This window comes from Xyrauchen texanus, chromosome 31 (genome assembly GCF_025860055.1).
Source record: "Xyrauchen texanus isolate HMW12.3.18 chromosome 31, RBS_HiC_50CHRs, whole genome shotgun sequence".
Lineage (NCBI taxonomy): Eukaryota > Metazoa > Chordata > Actinopteri > Cypriniformes > Catostomidae > Xyrauchen > Xyrauchen texanus.
In genome coordinates this window covers 23336716-23355480 of record NC_068306.1, presented here as the reverse complement: position 1 = coordinate 23355480, position 18765 = coordinate 23336716, and the positions used below count along the sequence as shown (strand labels likewise).

At 39.6% G+C, this 18765-nt stretch overlaps 2 protein-coding genes and 1 non-coding gene across 9 annotated transcripts in view; 1 reads left to right on the top strand and 2 right to left on the bottom strand.

Annotated features, from left to right (window-relative positions):
- The window catches only part of LOC127624938 (ankyrin repeat and KH domain-containing protein 1-like), a 63973-nt gene extending 56627 nt beyond the window's left edge, over positions 1-7346 (bottom strand). For 4 of the 7 annotated variants that reach the window (XM_052099861.1, XM_052099865.1, XM_052099866.1 and 1 more), the window contains exon 1: positions 6911-7321. In XM_052099861.1, coding sequence (XP_051955821.1) covers positions 6911-7174 — 264 coding nt within the window. In that variant the 5' untranslated portion in view covers positions 7175-7321. Of the gene's footprint in view, positions 1-6910 lie in introns of all 7 variants that reach the window. The other 3 variants (XM_052099864.1, XM_052099862.1, XM_052099863.1) reach the window with 3 other exon arrangements.
- Positions 7347-13732: 6386 nt separating this feature from the next.
- Positions 13733-13814, top strand: trnas-gcu (transfer RNA serine (anticodon GCU)). Its single transcript has one exon. It is a non-coding gene; the product is annotated as a tRNA-Ser (tRNA).
- Positions 13815-14288: 474 nt separating this feature from the next.
- Positions 14289-17482, bottom strand: LOC127625273 (endosialin-like). The gene has a single exon (XM_052100464.1). It carries the CDS (start codon positions 17318-17320, stop codon positions 15275-15277), a length of 2046 nt encoding a protein of 681 aa, XP_051956424.1. The 5' UTR covers positions 17321-17482; the 3' UTR covers positions 14289-15274.
- Between the last annotated feature and the right edge of the window lie 1283 nt (positions 17483-18765).

Sequence of the window (18765 nt, the reverse complement as noted above, 5' to 3'; positions counted from 1 at the left end):
TGCTCGTCAATGTCAGAATATTTGAGATGACCAATCAAATCAAAGTAGGTGGGCTTTATGTTCACAGCTGAATTTTAGCAGAGCGACTCGACAGTAAAGGAGCTGAATCGAGCGCTTCAGTTTACGGTCGGTCAACTGCGAGATAAGATGTAAGTTGCTAAACTAAACATTTGCTATTTGACAGTATTTTTAGGTCATAAATGTTAAACGAATCACAAAAATAATCAGGCAAATTAATAAACTTTTGTCTATTTTCGCCATTTTGAACTGAAAATAGACCACTATGTGACGTGACTGATGTAATGTAGCCTAATAATTAATTTACTGACATTGTGAGGGGACAAGACACATTAACCAGGGTACCCGCGAGGATCTTAAAAGCATTGAAAAATAATCTCAAATTAAGGCCTTAAAAGCCTTGGATTTGGTATACAAAGTCTTGGATTTACGTTACAAAGGTATAATATATTTTTTGCCTTTACTAGGATTAAGTTCATACCGTAACAAAATTAACTGTTACTAATGCAGGCTAATTAAAAATTCACGTAGCGTTGAGTGCATCCCGCACTCCACGTCATAGCAGAAAGCTTGAAGCGTCGCGCACCGTTACTATGGTTACTAGGCAAGTGAATTGCAGAACAAGATAGTAGCCAAGCGTAGTTTGTCGTCTGAAGTGGGAACGTTTCAGTTTAATGCCAGAATTCAATAATTTAAACCCCAAATCAGAGCTTTTCTGTTAAAAGAACATGTTTTCTACCCGGTCTTTTCAATAGTATCTGGCAATCGTCGCTAGCGCTCTCTAACGCAAGAAGCGCGGATGATCTGAAAACACAGACGAGCTGGAGTTCAGCAATCTTCATTTGAGATTGTCAACTTAAATTGAAGTGTCATTCAGTCGGCCTGTGTTCTGTCACGAGCCGCTTGCTCTGTTTGTGCGAACAAAATGCAGGCTGATATCCCAGTGGTGTTTTTAATGTTGATGCAATGTTTCCCGAAAATCCACACGATTTCAAATGTGACATTGATTTTATACAACAGTTAAACAAAACAAAAAGGGTAACATTAAGTGATTTACTACATTTAAAACAGTATAGTCAGGCTTATTGCTCTATTTTGCAATGAAATCTGTGGCTTTGAACGAATCTTAATTTGTGTCAGGAGTTATGCAATTCCAAATCCCCCCCCACCACCTTAACTAACACATTTTCTGCGGGAAACCCTGTAAGCTGTTACACAATCTGGCCGTGAGGGCCCGAATGCTTCAGTACCTCTTGCCAGACGGCAGGAGGGTGAAGAGTTTGTGTGAGGGGTGTGTGGGGTCATCCACAATACTGGTTGCTTTGCGGATGCAGTGTTTTTTGAAAATGTCTTTGGAGGGAATAGAGACCCCGATGATCTTCTCAGCTGTCCGCATTATTCTCTGCAGGGCTTTGCGGTCCGAAACAGTGCAAGTCCCAAACCAGGCAGTGATGCAGCTGCTCCGGATGCTCTCAATAGTCCCTCTATAGAATGTAGTGAGGATGGGGGTGGGAGATGTGCTTTTCTCTGCCTTTGAAGAAAGTAGAGATGCTGCTGGGATTTCTTGGTAATAGAGCTGGCGTTGAGGGACCAGGTGAGGTTCTCCGCCAGGTGAACACCAAGGAATTTTGTGCTCTTGACGATCTCCACAGAGGAGCAGTCGATGTTCAACGGTCACTCTGTGCTCTCCTAGAGTCAACAACCATCTCTTTTGTCCACATTCAGAGACAGGTTGTTGGCTCTACACCAGTCCGTTAGCCGCTGCAACTCCTCTCTGTATGCGGACTCGTTGTTCTTGCTGATGAGACCCACCACGGCTGTGTCATCGGCGAACTTAATGATGTGGTTCGAGCTGTGCATTGCTGCACAGTCGTGAGTCAGCAATGTGAACACCAGTGGACTAAGCACACAGCCCTGGGGGGGCCCCAGTGCTCAGTGTGTTGGAGATGCTGTTCCCGATCCATACTGACTGAGGTCTCCCAGTCAGAAAATCCAGGATCCAGTTGCAGAGGGAGGTGTCCAGGCCAAGCAGGTTCAGCTTTCCAATCAGGTGCTGAGGGACAGCATTCGAACGTATGAGTCATATTTTTTTGGTGGGTGAGGGCCAGATGGAGGTTGGTGGCGATGGCATCGTCTGCTGAACTGTTTGGACGATACGCAAACTGCAATGGGTCTAGTGAGGGGGGCAGCTGGGTCTTAATATGCCTCATGACGAGCCTCTCGAAGCGCTTTGTGATGATGCGTGCGAGTGCGACGAGAGGTAGTCGTTGAGGCAGGACACTGAAGAATTCTTTGGCATGGGGACGATGGTGGTGGCCTTGAAGCATGTTGGATCGACGGCGCTGCCCAGAGAGATGTCGGTAAGAACATCTGCCAGCTGGTCTGCAAATCCTCTGAGCACTCTGCCAGGAATGTTGTCTGGTCCAGCAGCCTTCCGTGGGTTGGCTTCATAGAGTGATCCTCATATCAGCCATGGTAAGACAGAGCACCTGGTCATTGTGAGGAGGGGTGGTCTTCCTCTCCACCACGTTGTTCTGTGCTTCAAACCAAGTGTAGAAGTCGTTCAGTGCATCTGGGAGGCAGGCGTCATTGTCACAGGAAACTGATGTTGTCCTGTAGTTGGTGATGGCCTGGATGCCCTGCCACATAAGCCGCGTGTCGCTGCTGTCCTGGAAGTGACTATGGATTCTCTAGGCGTGTGCGTGCTTTGCCTCTCTGATGGCCCGGGACAGTTTGGCCCTCGCTGTTCTTAGGGCAGCCTTGTCGCCTGCTCTGAAGGCGGAGTCTCGGGTCTTCAGCAGTGCATGCACCTCCGCAGTCATCCGCGGCTTCTGGTTGGAGCGTGTGGTGATGGTCTTGGAGAAGGTGACATTCATCAATGCACTTGCTAATGTAGCTGGTCACTGATGCGGTGTATTCCTCCAAGTTGGTAGAGTCGCCATATGTTGCAGCCTCCCTGAACATGTGCCAGTCAGTACACTCAAAACATTCCGGAAGAGCAGAGATGGCTCCTGCTGGCCAGGTTTTCACCTGCTTCTGAAGCGGTTTTGTGCATCTGACGGGCGGTCTGTATGCTGGAATTAGCATAACAGAGATGTGGTCTGAGTAGCCGAGGTGGGGGCGGGGCTCCGCCCGGTACACGCCTGGGATGTTTGTGTAAACTAGATCAATCGTCTTCGCCCCGCTCGTTGCAAAGTTCACATATATCCTATCTGACAACACAGAAAAACTGCATCCAGGTGTCCCTAGGAGAATTGGTGCTGCTTTAAAGGCTAAAGTGGTCACACCCAATATTGATTTATCTTTTTGTGTTTATTGGACTTTCACTTAATGTCAAACAAACTATTTATGTCATTATTTTTGAAGACATCCTCACCATGCAACAGTTTTCACAAGTGCCTAAAACTTTTGCACAGTACTGCATGTTTCAAAATTAGATAAGAAAAAGAGAAGATTTTTAGAAGAAAAAAAATGTTAAATATGGAAAAAAGACTGAGTGAACCTTTAACGTTCGACTCGCAGCAGAATAGCAATGTAGTAGTAAGGTTTCCCTCTTATGTCAAATTCTGGGATTTCCCCAATGTATGTGTGCATATATGTGAACGCGAAGGACAGTCATTATTTTACACTGGTGCAACGGGTATAGTTTATAGTGTATGTAATTTCCCCCTTGTTCTCCCAGAAATTTTGAATTCTTTCTGCTGTGTTGACTTGTTGTAGGGCTCAATCCTTTGACACTTGTTATCCCAACATTAGACTTTTCCGTGCAAGCGTACTCTTCAAACACCCATCAGAACACTGCTTAAATATTTACATGACCACATTACGCCACGTTCTCCAAGAGAGAAACCTAGGTGTTAAACTGCTTTCTCGTAATCCCTTAAACAGCGTAAATGAAATCATCGTTCTAGTTTACATGACATTTCAGAACACAGCTTTCTGCAAAAACCCTGAAATAAAAATTAGAGTAGTAGCAAAATCTACTTATAAAGGATAATAAACAAAGTCTTGTAAAAATCAAATGTTAAACAGCCACAAAGTAACTGTGTTTGACTAGTTAGGAACTAAAGTAGAGATACCACTTTATCAAGCACCATCACATTAATAATCAAAGGAATTTCCAGGTTTGTTCTTCCAATTAAAGCTATAGTTCTACCCAAAAACAGGGAGTTCTCATGTAGTCACATATAGCGCATAAGTTGATCCTCACTTCAGAGAGCAATATCAAATTCATTAGGAAACACGTGTCACCATAGGCCACAGTCATGTGCTTTGTGTGTTGGTCTTTAAATAATTGCTCAATAATGTGACATGTTGCAGTTTAATAAAAAAAAAAAATATGACTGCAAAACAATTGACAGGAAGATCCCTAGAAAAAGATGCAAAGTTCAGTAATGCAAATGAGCACTTCAGCAGCTGTAGTATCGACAACAACAAAAAAAATACCTGAATAAACGGACAAAAACCTATATAAATGTTTTTCTACTCTCAAAAGTAAAAGCTTCTTGATATGAGGGCAGAAAGGGCAATTGTTCACTTCAAGTATGCTGCTCTTTTCATTTGACATGTCCGACTCAGATATTGATTTAAAAGGAAAGTATTTTAATCAACCCAGAATATCACTTCTCTGATCACCAGGATAGCTTGCAATAGGGATCTATGGTGAGAAAACCAAGACGGTCAAATTGCTAACTATCAAATCATCTTATAAAACAAACGACAAGGAGAGACATCCACTTTACACAACATTTGAAAATCAAATTATTATAAGATTTTGATGTCAAAACACAAACAGGCATGTCCACAACACTTGGTGTTTACATGTAACGCAAATCAGTGTAGGTGGACAAAATCTACCCATGTCAATAAGTTTTAACTTAAACAATTTATGACCTTAACCAGATATAGGAAACCCATCTAAAGAGTTTACATGACCATGCACGTCATGTATTTAAGCATCAGTGTAAAATTGTACACCTAAACATGTTATCCTCACTGTTGTGGGCTAAGATTCTGATAATATTCACTATCGGTTTCCAACTATGCAAATGTTGGACCAAAGACGAATGTAAAACTAATACAAGTGAAGAGAATGCCAAGCACTTAAATGATTGATCCGTAATCTCATCAGTGTAATATAACAAGCTCTCACATGATCTGGCTTCCAGTTTAGCTTAGCTATCATGATTCAGCTTTACTTTTGGTGATATACTAACGAATACATCAAATATAATTTCTTAACATGTTTATGTTGTGTATATTTAAAATTCACAGAGCATACAGACTCAGAAGACACAGAGTGACCTAACAGGAAGTGGATGCACAGTGCTGGAACTATTACTGGGAATGCGGTTCCTACCTGAACCAGTCAACATCTCTGTGTACCTGCACCATGTACCCCTCCCCCAAATTCCAAACAAATACCAACAACACAAGGGGGATGATAGTGGCACCAATTACAAGTTATAAATGGCAACGGACACACCCCTGTACTCCAGACAGAGGAGGGAATCACATGTAGCTCTGAAATAAAACAATGTATATATATTTGTGACCATGTAGGCACAGAAGTACGTAGACTTGAACTGTATACGGTTTATTAAAAAGAGCATAAGGTTTATCTGCAGCAAACAGCATGATCATATTTTTTTTTAAATAACACTGCATGGTAGTGGGACAAGTAGACATAAGGCAATTTTTCTTCATGCATTTCTTGCATGAGCACCATCTATTTGTAAACAAAGGTGTTGATATAAATTCCCAACTCAATCACTTGATTTTTACATATAGGTAAAAGTTTTGAAATTGAGATGTGTTACAGCATATATATTGGATCATATCATTGGTAAATAAATTAAAATCGTCTTAACATTATAGAGGTTAGGATTTGGAGAAAGTACAGACTTGATGCCAAGCGGCTTCAAAAAAGCGAAGGTGGTCAAATTCAGAGTTTGGAACTGACGATTAAACCTCAAAAGGACTTAACAGGTGCATCTTGAACGGGTATTGATGTATAACGTCAACTCCGCATGACAAGTCGTGTTGAAACCCAGCGTCACAATTCTTAATCATAGACTGACAAATGACTGAGAAAGAAACGTATTTTTTTATTTCGATATTTTAGACCAGTGTCATTTGAGAAGCTGCAGTGAGGATATATTTACTCCAAGTCCACATACTCACGTTTGCAACATCCACAGAATTAAATGACATGTACGTACACATCATGTCAGAACGAAGTAAAATGCGCAAGTTTACGAACACATTTCATGTGCCTGGAGTAGCAGTCACGCAGATAAGCTTTGCTGAACTGCCTTTCCAGCTAATAACGTACGATGATCCACTTAGCTTACAAGCTAGCGAAAATTCTTCAAAACTATATTCCTCCAAATAAGCAGACTTCACTAAAACAGGCCAGTAACAAGAAGTATCACGTGTTGCACTTTATAAGTGTTACACTTACACAAATGGCATGAACTAAAGTGTTAACTGCTTGACAATCTAGTGGATGAACAGGTTGAAATTATTTGGGATGCCTAACTATCAGTCGACGGCGTTGCCCGCTGATATTCACTTTAGGCCCAAATCGCAGCCTTCGTTTGTGAATCCGTGCTAAGCTAACTCGCCACAATTTGAGCTATTTACAAACGCAACTGGCAACGTGGGTCGATAGAAACTGCTGAAATTGCTGCTTATGTTGCTACCTGATGTTAAATAAATGTTGCCAACAGTGACACGGGATATATTAGTCTCTTGAGTTGATGTGATTAATTCGCAGGGTTATGATGGGTTTGGGAATGGAGCCTGTTAACGCTGGATGGAGTTTGCTAGCATGTGCTAGCATTAAAGCTAAAACACATACACACTTTCCTACTGACTGACTCCCTCTCACCTCAGATACCTCATCCTCATCGCTGCCGGATCCAGGGCCCGACGACAGCACCGCGGCTGCTGTGAGTTTGAAATCAAGTCTGTCTGTCGTAGGCCCACCAGCCTCGCCGAACAAGCGGACTTTCTTGCCACCGAGGCCCCCGAGTCCGGCTGCTGGTGTAGCTCCAACCCCCATCCCTAACGCAGGGGAACGCGGAGTCACCGAGTCAATCTCGTCCTCGAAGCCGTCCGTCAGCATTGCCGTCCCGGCTACTGCATCCTGCATAATTTCCTAAATAATACGTATATTTGTTAATGTAACGTTGACTATTCACTTTCTTTGGGGTTGTATTGTTATAAAATAATTACGTTTTACTTCAGAAAAATCCTCAAACTCTCCTGAAGCGACAAGAGAATCTCTTTCCCCCAAGCCATTAACTTTCTAACAACCTACCCCACTTCGCTCCATTTGTGTATTAACCCGCCCCTGTTCAAAAATATACGAAGACTATTGGGCGAGAGATTTAAATACTGGAACACGGTTGGTCAAAATACACGCTACTCCACCGAAAACACGCGACGTCAAGGTTGGTTTACAAGAGGGCTTTAAGATTTAACGCCAGGAAACATCTTTAGTAAAGACGATTGGACGCGGGCACGCTTGTCATACATTCCCGCCCTCATGTTACGCCTATTTTTGTCATTATTGTGAAAGTAGAGGTTAATTTGTTTTCAGAAATATATTTAGGAAGTTTTATGAATGTTCAATGTGTCATATTTGGTGTCAGTTTAGTTGGCCATTAACTGTTGAATTATTTTTGATAACTTATTTAGGTTACACAGCTTTGTAACATTGCAAGTAAATTTTGGATTTGGAAGGATTTGTTTATCTGTCAGTTAAATTGAAAACCAATGGGAAGTTACTCAAACTAAGATGAAAAGCCAAATACTGGATTTCACAAGAAAATGACATTTTTTTCTAATTGCTGTGTTGTGATTAAAATTTTAAGTGCTGTGCATTCTATAATGCGTTTCATTAGATACTTTGTGAATATTTTTCTTAAGTACTATTTATCATCCATCATGTGTGAAGAACTTTTCCATTTTCTATTGTGACTTTGCGTTCATGTAAATTATGACAACAACATTCTTAATTTTTCATAACAGATGTTTCTCAGTGTCAAACATTCTTTTAAAAAAAAAGCATTGTGACATTTTGTTACAGCTCATGTTTTACAACCATTATGGAAAATATTGTCACATCAGATAGGTTTCTTTAGTTAAGTGGCTCCAAAAATGTCTGAAAGGAGCTTGAAAGCAATACTCATTATTGTTATAGCAAGAGGAGACAAAATAACCCGAGAACCAGATTCCTTTGAATTTGAATGTGTGATCCATTTGTCCAAAATAGGTACACCAACCTCATTATTATGGTGAAATGTGAAACTTCATTAAATTTTATTCAGCCATTACCACAAATTACACTGTTTATACTACCATTTTGTTTATATACTTTTGTGGTGTCTACTATTTGAATTAGTTCAGCATGCAACTTTCTATCAAGTTTAATTTGGAAATCGATTCAGATCTTAAAAATGACCTACTTCAAATTTGAACCTTTTCAGTTTTACTCCCACTGTCATACCAACTATAACTTAATGTTGTTCTCTGAACTCCAATGTATAACAATGACAATGTATCCATCTCTCATATTTAAATGTATATCCACATTACATCTGTACTTTTTTTAACGACAAATGTTGTGTGACTGAAAATACTTCTAATACAAGCCATGCTCATTTTATTCTCACACATTTTGTTTTTCAGTTCTGCCACATGACTTTTTACTACATGCATGTGTTGTGGTGTTTTGTGCCCTTCATATTTTAACATACTGTTCTGCTTCTAATACATACTGTTTACTAAAAATAAATTAAATACAGTTGTGTTAAATATTAAAAATCAAGTTTTAATAATACAGAATTCAAATATGTATATACAATAAGCGAAGTATAAAAGACTTTCAACTACTATTGCACTTGTGTACATGGTAGTGTGACAAAGTGATTTAATTTGTTTGAATATGAAAGCAGGAAAAACAAAAATAACAATAATTCAGGTGACAACAGGTATTGATCCAGAAAACTAGTGATAAATCACCAGTATACATGATATACACAAATCTTAATATTTCGATGCTACAGAGTGTTCAGAAACTCCCTCACCTGAAAATAACAGAAACAAATACGGTGATTTTAGATCATGTCCAAACATGGCATTTCTAAAATATTTTAATTTAAAATACAAAAGAATGATAATGCAATACTACTGAATATTAAAATACTGGCTACAGACCCAAATATACTGTACATACCTTGTCAATTACACCTTCTTGTTTAATTCTGTAATTTTTTAAGTCCTCATTAACATCCAGGATCAGAATGGGAAGGTCTTTAAGATACTCAAAATCCAGCCTGTAGATGACAAGATACCCATCTACACTACACTATCTAAGAGTGTTTATGTAGGTCAACAACAAACAGCTCAAAAATAAGTTTTAGCACATATTAAAATGTTCCCTATCTTTGAGGTTCAGTTGTTCAGCCAACACTCATGCTTATAATTATCTAAATACTCCAGTGTAATCTCCTGTTCCTCCTCTCGCCCTCTAAACTGAAGACGCTGCATACATCTCTGCAGAACATAAATAAATGGTAATGTCCTTGAATCTTACACCTAATTTTTGCACAATTGCACAAAAGCTTACTTTCAGCTTTTTTTTTTTTTTTTAGACACACACACATATACATATGCATTATATATATATAATCCTTAAAAACTGTCTCGGGATATACAGTATATTGTAAAATGTGATTGTAATAACTAGTAAAAAATAACAACAAAAAAAGCGAGTCACAAAATTGTCACTGATTTCCTTTGCTGTAAATATTACATAAAAATTATCTATGATCATATTTTTAGCTTAATCGCCAGTCAACAATGTGTATTTACATAAAATTGTTTAATTGTCATCCGTTTCTCAATTGTAATGGATAACTTTTTGCATAAAATAATATTTTGCCTTATCAGAGACATAATATGGGATGTTGGCGTTATTCACATTGTTTTTTTCCTGTCGAATAGTGTTTAAATAGCACATATTAATAATTCAAATTGTTTAATGCTATGCAAATACACGTCTAGTATTTGGCGCCAAACGCGCTACAGTACAAATACCAGAAAGCTCCAAAATGCAGCATACTGTTCCATTACTCCAAAAATTAAAAGGAATGTAAACTGTAAACGCTACTTTGATAATATATTATGCGTGATGTGTTTGTGTAAGTGACTTGCAAATGTTTTTATCCAACTTACCAATGTTTCTCCCTATTGAGATTTTGACTATGACTAGTCTTGAACAAAACCTCTTGGGAGGAGTAGCCACGGAATTATATAAAATATTTATATACGCACACCGTAGACCTGCTTTTATATTTTTGCAAAGGGTATTTAAAAATCAGCCAAAAAGCTTCTGTGCGCCTCTAAACGGTAAACTGGTTGAAATTCGCGGCAAGTGCAAATCGTCAAACTCGGCACAAGGTGGAGGAGGGGCTCTAATAAATGAATTTTGTGATTGGCACAACAGGATGTTTCATCGGTTGACGTACAGTGCGCTGAAAAAATATTTCTCTCTCTCTGTCTCTCTCTCAATTTTCAATTTTCAATTTAAAAGTATACTTTATTGGCATGATTGTGTTTACATACAATATTGCCAAAGCATTAATACACAAAACAGATAATGACAAGACAAATAATAATAATAAAATGGTAACAAATAGCAATAAAGATAGAATTAAAATGAGGTGCCAGGTAATGAATCAAATACAATAAAAATTATAATAACAATTTACACTATACAATATAAAATAAAATAAGCATTTAACACGACATTATGAACATAAGATAATAAAAGTAGTGTGAATGAAGTACATTAAGGCAGTAATTGGTTTCTGAGGAGGTGCAGCTCAAAAATGAATTTAGCTGCAACTGATGCATGATGGTCCTCCCCCAGTAACACCAGCATCTGATCGGTTTCTGCCAAACTGGAAAACTGTGGCATGAGGTTTGAGAGTTTGTGGAGGTATTTCTCTCTCACCTCTGTATATTTCTCACAGTGAAGGAGAAAGTGTGTCTCTGTCTCAACCTCACCCATGTCACAGTGAGCACAGACTCGTTCTTCCTTTGGAAGCCATGTTTGTCTGTGTCAGCCTTTTTCTATGGCCAGATTGTGATCACAGAGCCTGTATTTGGTGAGGATCCGTCTCTGTTTTGGATCTCTTACAGTGTGCAGATATTCTGCCAGATTATATGTTCTGTTTAGGGCCAGATAACGTTCTAGTTTGCTTTGGTTGTTACTTTAATTTTCCCAATGGTCCAAATATGAATTTTTGCTTTCTTTTATGATTTGGTTTAGGCTATTCTCTTACTCTTACTCTTATTCATTTGGCAGACGCTTTTATCCAAAGCGACTTACAAAAGAGGAAAAACATCAGCGAATCATCTTAGGGAGACAGTGGTACAAAAAGTGCCATATTACAAAGTTTCACTATCATCAGAATAGTATACAAAACAGAATTGTTTTTTTGTTTTTTTAGTGACCGGTTAAGTGCTATTCTGATCTGGTTTTGTTCAGCAGTGCTGGTCTGAAACTGGTGTTTGTTAGTTGTTAGTGGGTTTGTGAGTTTCAGAGCCAGCTGATAAAGGGGACTGGTTTTAGGCTTCAGCTCTTGAGTTTTAAGGGCTTCATGTTGCAGTGTGTTAGGGGAACTTGTATTTAGGTGTGTCCAAAATGTCAGGGATCGTTTTTCAATATGTATTATAAGGGGGTATCTGCCTAGTTCGGCCCGACATGCATTAGTAGGGGTTCTTCTCTGAACTCTTAGAATGTTTCTATAGAATTCTGCATGCAGGGATTCTATGGGGTGTTTGATCCATCTCGAGTAATCTGTAAAGTTCTTACACCAGATTGTTACAGGAATGTCAACTTGGGTATATTTGCCCCTAATAGCATAGAATGCTCTTCTCTTTTACTGCATTCACTGCCAGACCAAAACCCCCTGAAGCACCAATTTTTAGACCAAGGTAGTGTCGGGGGTCTACAATCCCAATGCTGGATTGTAGAATTTTATAATATAGACCATCATGCCAGATGGAATTGAATGCTTTTTTTTAAATCAACAAAGCATGCATACATTTTCCCTTTGCTTTATTGATGCATGTGCTGGTTGACTATTGTGTGTAGCATGTGAATGTGGTCGGTGGTGCGGTGGTTTGGTAGGAATCCAATCTGACTCTTACTCAAGATATTGTGTTTGGTAAGGAAGGATACAGCAGAAAGTCTTCCTCAGATTGCTGCTCACACAAATGCCTCGGTAAATATTGGGATCGATTAAGCCCATACTCCAGGTGTCAGGATGTGGAGCGGAGGGGGGCGGGGCCGGAATATCGCGCGCCCGGTCCCCAATCGGCCTGATGAGTCGCGCGAGGGATAAAGGCGGCCGGTGACGATTATTCGAGAGAGAGAGAATTACGGGCATGTCCGCATGTGTGTTTGTTTATGTGTTTTTGAGTTTTCATTAAATAATTATTTATATTGACAAGCCGGTTCTCGCCTCCTCCTTGCCCATCCTTTTACTGTTTTACACAGGAAAATAGCCAGATTGCAGAACCCGATTGAAGAGTTTTAACAAGGCCTCCTGCATTACTGCTGGACTGTGCTTCAGCATTTCTGTTCTAATGTTGTCTAAACCACATGCCTTTCTGGGTTTTAGTTTCTTAAGTGCATCTGCCAATTCTTCTCTGCTAATCTGATAGTCTAAAGGGTTATGGTTATTTTTTATTGTAGATTCAATTGACTTGAGGTGTGAGATTTTCTGGAGAAATTTCTTTGAATAAGTTTTTAAAATAGTCTTTCCATAATTCTCCATTTTGTATGGCTGTGTCCTGGCTGTGTTGTTTATTCAGACTGTTCAATTTTTCCCAGAACTCGTTATTATTAATTGAGTCTTTAATTTCATTAAGAGTGTGGTTTAGGTGTTGTTGCTTTTTGTGGCGTATTGTATTTTAATAATCCCTGAGTGCTTCACGATAGTATTGTCTGGTTTCAGATTTGTGTGGCTCTGTGTTTTTGGTTAGAGATCTGTCTGAGTAGTTCTTTTAATTTTACATTCTTTATCAAACCAAATATTGAAATTAGTTCAATGTTTCCAATAGTGATGTTAACCAGTAGAGAGCAGCAGAGCCCAAGGCAACACGAATATTAAAGTCTTTGAACGTCTTCTTAAGATGACATTCAAAACACGTTTTTCCAGTAATTATTTTTGGCTTTTCCTTGCAGGTAAATTCACTGGCAATAACAGTTGTTTGTGATTTTATTTTATAGTGTCTGAGGTTAGCCTGGTGTTTAGCCCGATGGTAGTTTAAATCATAATCTTGTGATAAGTGTCATGAAAGCTGTTCACGAAATTAACAGTCATTTTAAGACAGCTTTCACGCTGAACTAGCTTTCAAACTTCATGTCATCGCTGGAGGCACAGTATATAGTTTCGTTTCATGTAGAAAGCCTACTGACAGACCAGTACACGACGAAACCTGACTATGTAATTAACCGTTTTATTATTCCTAATGTCTTTCTAACTGCGAATTTTATTTAGGTTTTTTACTTAAAAACAATTAATCCGTGTTGTACGTGTCGATTCCGCTAATAATACGGGGGACAAAGGTGCATCAACAACTATTACTATAGAGCACCCATAGAATATGCTGACACATCGCGTAATTCTATGACGAGGTGGCCGAGTGGTTAAGGCGATGGACTGCTAATCCATTGTGCTCTGCACGCGTGGGTTCGAATCCCATCCTCGTCGTATTTGTATATTTTAGTTCTTGTGGAGGCGCTTGACTCAGAATGACAATTAAACTGTTAAATTGACAAACCCACAGTTTTTAAATTGATAATAATGTTATACTAGAATTTGCTTAAAAAGATTCGACATTATAATACCACACGTTATATTATACTGTATATATTTTTACATCTAGTCTATATGAGAGAGGATCCATATGAAAAAATAATAATAATGAATACTAATAATTCATGAATATGAATAGTTAGCATGATATATATATATATATATATATATATATATATATATATATATATATATATATATATATATATATATATTTTTTTTTTTAATGATAGATGTTTTGAATTTATTCAGATATGCACTACAACCACAAATACTATGCTTTTTTTCATGTCAGGCAGACTTCAGTTTTAACCTTTTGTGCAAAGGGACAAGCCACATTTATACAAAAATATCAGATAACAGTGCCAGCGTACATTTTATTAGATTCACTTAGTTTAAAAATATATGTATATACTGTACAATGGCTCAAATGTCAAACAGTGACGACTATAGGTGCGACTGTGTCTGTACATACAAAAAGGTCAACCCAGTTGTAATTCTCTTCACTGTTGTTATCTGTCAGAACAAGCGTGAGTATGAAATGGGATGTTGAAAATGTACGGACAACAAAAAACATTTAGATAAAAAACTTTTATTTTGAAAACACTTTAAACTTGAGAATATAGGGCTAGAGTACAGAGATCTGCCTTAATGGTCAAAATACCAAAATTAAAGTGATTTCAAGTAAGTAGGCTAATACAGGAATAACAATATCCCTGTATGCTTGATCCAGAGGTTGTAGTCCTCAATAAATGAGCATCCTGTGTTGCCACCTAAGCAGATGCATCTCTACTAAATCATCCTCTATTTAATCTCTATTGCGTAGACGTTTTGATGACAAGCGTACAATCTATACAAATGGTTGTAATTACAGACCTCACGGTTGGAGGAGGTGGCGGGTGGGTGCTGACGCATAACCTGTGTGACTTCAATTATATATTTAAGCAGGTCTGTTGCTATCCATTTGGATTCTAATTGTAGGCTTGCTTAAACTTCTTATTTATTTTTCTTCTATGAAAAGGGTTGCATGCTAAATTATATTGACAGACACAAGCTGCTATGTCCCACTTTCCACAATATTTCAGTTGCACATTACATTCTATGCAACACAGCACAAATATTTTTGCATTGGGGGTAGCTGATCTTGCATTAGAAAGGAATTGTGGATGCTTTTTAAAATTCTTTTAAAGGGTTAGAATATTAAATTTTTCATCTGTTTAGAGACTATTTAGCCCTTTATGTCCCACAGGATCTACAGAATACCAAAGGGACATCAGTGTAATCACACTAAAACAGATAGACAAAGTCCTTTGTTCATTGCTGCTTTTTAAAAAGTAATGTTACCTGTTTATTACTCAAGCTCGAGATTTTGCAGTGTTTGTTTTTTCATGCTTGGAGGTGGTGGTCCAACGGTAACAGTCTGTCACACTTTTGTTCCGTGGCTCTACAGCACAACTAGTGCAATAAACAATGCCTAGTGCTAGCATGACCACAATAAAGACACAGAGCGGTACTAGCAGTGCCACAAGCAGCCAGCTTTTGTCATCCTTCTTTTTGTCACCTGGACGCTGTTCTGTCCCTGATGCTGATGCCAATGTACCTTCTGGTATTTGTGATGCTGCAGGAGTTTGCATGATAGAATCACCTTTTCTCTTTGTCATCAGTGTTGAAGATATTGATGGTCTGTTGTCTCCAGTGGCTAGTGACATTTCCCCCTTATTCAACCACAGTTTTGCATTCTCATCATTGGAATCAGCATGTGCTGTAGGAGTTGTATCTATCAAAACATTAAATGAAGGCAAATTGGAGGATGCATTCTCATTTAAATCAGGTTCCTGAGTGGTTACACTTCCTTCCTGAGTCATTTCTGTAAACCAACTCAGGTAAGTCTGAAGCCACTCTATATTTGGGGAATCTGTTAGCCACTCCAGAGGACTGGCATCAGTCACCAGATCAGGAAGTAAGCCGGGATCATGTAGTGTTGTATCTGCTGGTTCAACTGTCAAGTGTTCAACATCTTCTTCAATTGGCCGACAGTAGTACTGGTCCTCTTGCAACAAATAGCCCTCCTCACAAAGACACTCAAATCCACCTTCGTAATTTCTGCAGACTTGATCACAAATGTTTGGAATTTTACACTCATCAAAGTCTCCACAACGATCTGGATCGTCAGGCAGTGGAGAGAATCCCTCATGACAGCGGCACATGTAGGAACCAGGCAAGTTCTCACACAGATTTTCACATGTTCCATCCATGCATTCATCCACATCCACACATTTTCCAAACTCAGATGGCTGATATCCCTCAAGGCATCTACACTCAAATGTGCCAGGTGCATTGACACATACCTGTGGGCATGGTTTCTGTAAACATTCATCTATATCAAGACAGCTATGGCCATCACCAGATAGGAGATACCCCTCTGAGCACTTGCAGCGGTGCCCCTGAGGAGTGGGCTCACACTCAAACTCACAGTTGGCATTGTGGCAGGGGTCTGAGAGCTGGCAGGTCTTTCCATCCTCTTCCAGCTCATAATTCTCAGAGCATTCACAATAGTAATGGTTATTCGTGCTCACACAGAAGTGCTCACAGCCTCCATTATCCTGTCCGCACCAGTCTCTTAGAGTGTCTGTGCAGAGTGGTGCATCCTTGGACCAGCCAATACTCCCATCTTCTCTCATCATGCACAGTACCGACTGGTCTTTCTTGTCGCCATCTGGACAGGGCATGGTTGCAACAGAGCCGAAGGGGATGTGAGTTAGAGCAGTGCTGACAAGGTCAAATGGGGTTTTGTATGTTGCAGGCCCCCCGCCTTCTTTTTGAAGAGCTGGGCACATTCCTTGATAGGTGTATCGGCAGAGGAATCCTTCCACAGCCACCGCACACGAGCCATCCAGCCATTTGAAGTTATTCTGGTCACTGCCACTTTTGTCTGCAGTGTTATAAGTAATGACCACACAGCGATGAGCAGCACAAGCACTGGATATGTCATTGCGTTGCCAGTTTGTATACTGCGTCTCCTGGTCTCCAGTGATCCAGTTGAAGCCCCTCAGAGGACGTGTGGCTGAGCACTGCCGAGGCTGACGCTGGAGGCCAATCCACAGCCTGATTTTGAGCCGTGAGCCATATCTCACCCCTGATGTTAGGAGCTCATGGATCAAAGATGCCTCCTCTGGTCGTTTAACTGTAGCCAGGTTCCCCCCTTTATCCTTGCAGCTCCTCCAGGACTCACGGAAGGTCTTGCGCTGGAGGTGAATCGAATAGCATCCCTCTGCTTCGCACACACCGTCCTGCTCATGCAAGCTCTGTCCCACAACTCCCTCAGACCACAACAAATATAGCAGTCCAAAGATAAGACAGGGATATGCAGCACAGCATTTTTTAACAGTCCTGTTTCCCATGACTTCGCTATTGTTTTCTACACTCAAGGTATCTCTGGCTTGCTTTTGTTTTACTCACCTGCAGGTTGTTGGTTTTTCTCTCTGATATAATTAAATTATTTAAATAGACTTATGAGCTCTTTTCAAACCTCTGGTCTCTCTGCTTAAAGAGATGACTTTTGTCTGCACTCTGTCTGCAGTAGAGAAATAGCGAGGGAGGGAACAGACTTGTATTTTTGGAAGAGGGGGCGGGTAATGAGTGTGCAGAGTGCGGGGTGGGGGGGGGTTGCCTGTGGTTTTCCCTTGTGCCGTATGGTTTTCATAAGTCTGTTTAAGGAAATAGTTGACCTTGCCAACAGGTCCTCCCCCAACCCTCCATCCCTTGCACACCCGTCCAATCACTAAAACAATCATCATCATCAAAGCCATCCATCCATTATAAAATCTTTGTCCTGGTCACCCTGATCAGATCTTCTTTCTTTTTCCACTATTGTGAGACTCTTGCATTGAGATCCAAGCTTTTAGAAGCTGTAAAATCACCATAAGCAAATGGTTTTATTAAAATATGAAGAAAAACATAAGTGGTCTTTATGAGTATAATGTATGATTTTCCACAACTGGCCAGTGTTAATGAAAACAATCTGAAAAATGTATTTCAGACACACAGAAGTATAGCAGTCCAAGGGAAAGTCAGGGATATGCAGGGATATTTTATTATCCCATTTCCCATGATTTCGCTTTAGTTTTATACACCTGGGGTGTCCCTGGCTTGCTTTTGTTCTAAGGTAAAAATAAAAACTTAGTAAGCAATATAAAGTCAGGAATGCCATCTGAACTTAATTGCAAAGGGACTGAACCAAGGTAAATTCAAAGATCTTTAAATACATGAGAATATGCAGAAGTTTCCTCGATGTGGTCCCAGCCCTCTCAATTGCATGGAGCATATAAACCTTTGAGGTCTCAAGGCTTCCCCCTTCAAAACAGGAGTGATGTGTTTGTCCAAGATCTCAACCTAATGTTCTCCTAATCAAACTCACACCCTCATGAGATTCAGTTGTTGTTATGGAGATCTTGATAGTTAAACTGGATACATGGATCTACAGTAAGCACATCAGGCACTGCTGCTGTTCCAATAGTCTCCAGCACAGAAGCCAGCAGCTCAACATTCAGGCTGTTTTTCTTCTTTGCTTCAGACCTTCTCAGGTATGTAGATTTTATCTCAGATTTCTTCTTAGAAGAACATATCCCCACTCTCCATAATCTCTTTTACATTTATTTCTCTTATCCAATAGGCACTCCTCTAAAATCCATCCAAAAAAGCTTTCTGGCCTTTTCCAATTCAAACACGTCTGTCCTGGTGTAGACTTTCCTTTCTCTCATTCAATCTGTATGTCCTCAGCATTCTCAAATAAGATAAGTACAATTCTGAAATACTTTTTGAAGGGATAGTTAACCCAACAATGTTT